Source organism: Limulus polyphemus, unplaced genomic scaffold (genome assembly GCF_000517525.1).
Source record: "Limulus polyphemus unplaced genomic scaffold, Limulus_polyphemus-2.1.2 Scaffold171, whole genome shotgun sequence".
Taxonomy (NCBI): domain Eukaryota; kingdom Metazoa; phylum Arthropoda; class Merostomata; order Xiphosura; family Limulidae; genus Limulus; species Limulus polyphemus.
The window spans coordinates 25,589-28,475 of NW_013665781.1; the positions used below are offsets into that span (position 1 = coordinate 25,589).

At 29.7% G+C, this 2,887-nt stretch overlaps 1 protein-coding gene across 3 annotated transcripts in view; it reads left to right on the forward strand.

Annotated features, from left to right (window-relative positions):
• Window positions 1–2,278, forward strand: part of LOC106477932 (39S ribosomal protein L14, mitochondrial-like) — a 14,332-nt gene extending 12,054 nt beyond the window's left edge. For all 3 annotated transcript variants that reach the window (XM_022381517.1, XM_022381519.1, XM_013938446.2), the window contains one exon: window positions 1,748–2,278. In XM_022381517.1, coding sequence (XP_022237225.1) covers window positions 1,748–2,117 — 370 coding nt within the window. In that variant the 3' untranslated portion in view covers window positions 2,118–2,278. The remainder of the gene's footprint in view (window positions 1–1,747) is intronic.
• Window positions 2,279–2,887: the final 609 nt, after the last annotated feature.

Below are 2,887 nucleotides of genomic sequence, written 5' to 3' on the forward strand. Positions count from 1 at the left end.
AACTACTAATAGACACACACACCTTGGTGCATCGCATTGGTTGTATTTATAGGCGTTGGAAAGTTTTCTAGAAAATTCAGATTACATAACAATTCTGAGCTATACTTAAACGTTTACATATATAAATATATGGTTGATTCTTATTCTCGAGCATCTTCTACAACTTTGGAGAATAAGCGGGAGTTTCGCAGTACATATATAACACTACGAGCTATGCATGTTTTTAACAATGTTCATATTAAAATAAATATATAACAACAAATTAATTACATTACCATCCAGGTAATTTTTCTATCTCACCTTAAAGCTAATGTACAAAGTTTGGAATAATTTTAATTTCTCCAGCAATAATGTGTATAAATTGTTTGTAACTTACAAAAATTGATCAAAAATACAGTTGTTCAACAGTTTTCTATAGTAAAACTGCTTAAACACTGAATAGAAACTGTAGTATAATTTTACATTTCTCAATAAAAATTACTTCAATGTAGAAATATTTCATCATTAGGTTAAAAATCAGTTTGTTTTATACTAAAAGAATAGTTCAACAATTGGCAGTGGATGGTGTTGACTAGCTGCCTTCCTTCTAGTCTGTCAGTTCTAAATTAGGATGCTAAATTCAGGGGTTTGATTCCCCTTGGTGGACACAGCATATTGCCCGATGTGGCTTTGCTATAAGAAAAACACACATACTCTAATTAGGGACAGCCAGCACAGATAGTCTTTGAGTTATTTCTCATACTTTTAACATAACATAGTAATAGTGAATTTCTTTTGTCACAAAACATCTTTGCTTGGTTTATTAAAGCTAATCTAAAGCACTTATTATCGTTCTTGAGGAGCTCTAAGTATGCTTATAATAAGTTTAATATTTTTGCTTTGAAACAAAAAACACTTAGGCTACTAAGTCAAATTTAACAACTCTTAAAATTAATCAATAATTAAAAGAAATGTTCTAAAATGCATGAATAAGAGCTTAGTTTGATTTTTTTCTGCTCAAGTTTATCTGATAATCTTTTGTAGTTGTTTTTCATTTTCATTAGGTGTATTGTACAAGTTTTTATGATTTGAGTAATGATGATCCTAAGTATTTTGATTTCCATCATTAGCAGTTTATGGCCATCTGGGTTGGGAAAAATAAATTGTTTGTAGCAACCTTTAATGTGTTTTTTTATGCCATTCAGTACTGGTTGGAGGGATCATATTGCATCATATTTAGTAGTTTTATGTTACAACACTCAGTTAAAGAACTGATCAAACACATTGGGTGAAACCTTTCATAAAATACAGAGAACCACAGTAGTAGATATTGGGATTCATTGCAATATTGACAGTATTTAAATTTTTTTGCATGATTCAAATGTAACTAATATGGATCAACAATCAATTTGGTGCATAAATAGTTTAAAAAAATATTTTTCAAAGCCAATGGGGTCCACATGGCCCTCCATTATCAATTCTAGAATAGGGATAGATAATGTTTTACTCTTTCTAACCTATTCAAAAATGTTTATGGTGAATTTTAATCATCGGAGACAAGTATGTTGCAGGTCTATAAAAGTGACTATATGTCCAGTAATATGAAAAGATAAAAAAAATTCACAGATATTCCTATTTATTTAGTCTCTCTAGAGTTATATCTAAAGTTGTATTTTTACATCTAATTCTAATTGTAATTCACATCTAACATAGATTTATATTTATTAAATGAGATAACTCCTAAATAATTTATTCTTCATGCATGTAGCACTTCAAGACCAGCAAGTCACATAATCAAGTTAACTCGACTTCGAGTGGTAGACAACAGTGCCCTCGGAAAGCAAGCCATGATGGATGGGAAGCCTCCTAGGTGTATTCATGTGTATAATAAAACAGGAATTGGAACAGTTGGTGATAAAATACTTGTAACAATTAAAGGCCAAAAGAAAAAAGCTTTGATTGTTGGAGTGCGACAGAGACAAAAGTGTTTTGTACCAAGGTTTGACTCTAATAACATTGTTCTTATTGATGACAATGGAAATCCTCTAGGTACTAGGGTTCATGTCCCAGTTCCATCCATGTTAAGAGGAAAGAAAGAATTTTCAAAAGTTCTTGCTCTTTGTACAAGCTTTGTGTAAATTGGGTCAAACTGCCAAGTTGGTTGTGTAGAATTTTTACATTAATGTATTGAAAGAACTCTTTAAATAAATAGTAGTTGTAAATTAACTTGTCAGAAACTGTTGGTCACTTGTATTTGAGTTCCGAGAAAAATCCCTCACTTGAAATAGTAATGAAATAACAGAAAAAGAACTTTTAAACTAAATGTTTGTTACATATTGTTTATTTAATGTTTAAGAATCTTTATTTAAAAACAGCTTATCAGAGTCAAGAAAGAAAAAAAAAAAATATATATATATATATACATAACTTGTGTTACATATCTTTCAGGGTAAAGTTTCTTATTTCAATTGAGAAACTTAATTATTTCTGTACTAGTAATATGTTTGAGTAAGTGACATATCCTGGTGATAAGCAGGTTAAGTCCTCTCAAGACCTACATGGTAATGAAAATGTAAAAAAAACCAGTATTAGATGAACAATAATAAAGTGTTTTGTGTGATTGTTTTTTCTTTTTTTTCAATATACATTCGTACAAGTAATAGTGGTAATATAGAAACAGTCATACTTAGATGAGTCATATTTATAAGCATATAAACATATTTGCATACCTGTACTAAAACGTGTAATATCGTAGCTTCAGTTAAATAAGTCAAACGTAAAATATTACAACAACATGGAAATTTTTGGAAGTCTCATATTATGGCTGATATTTATAATATATCAAAAATGGTACTTCGCTTTCTCACATCAAGAGTTATTTATCTAGAAATAATACCTTCAACTTTGC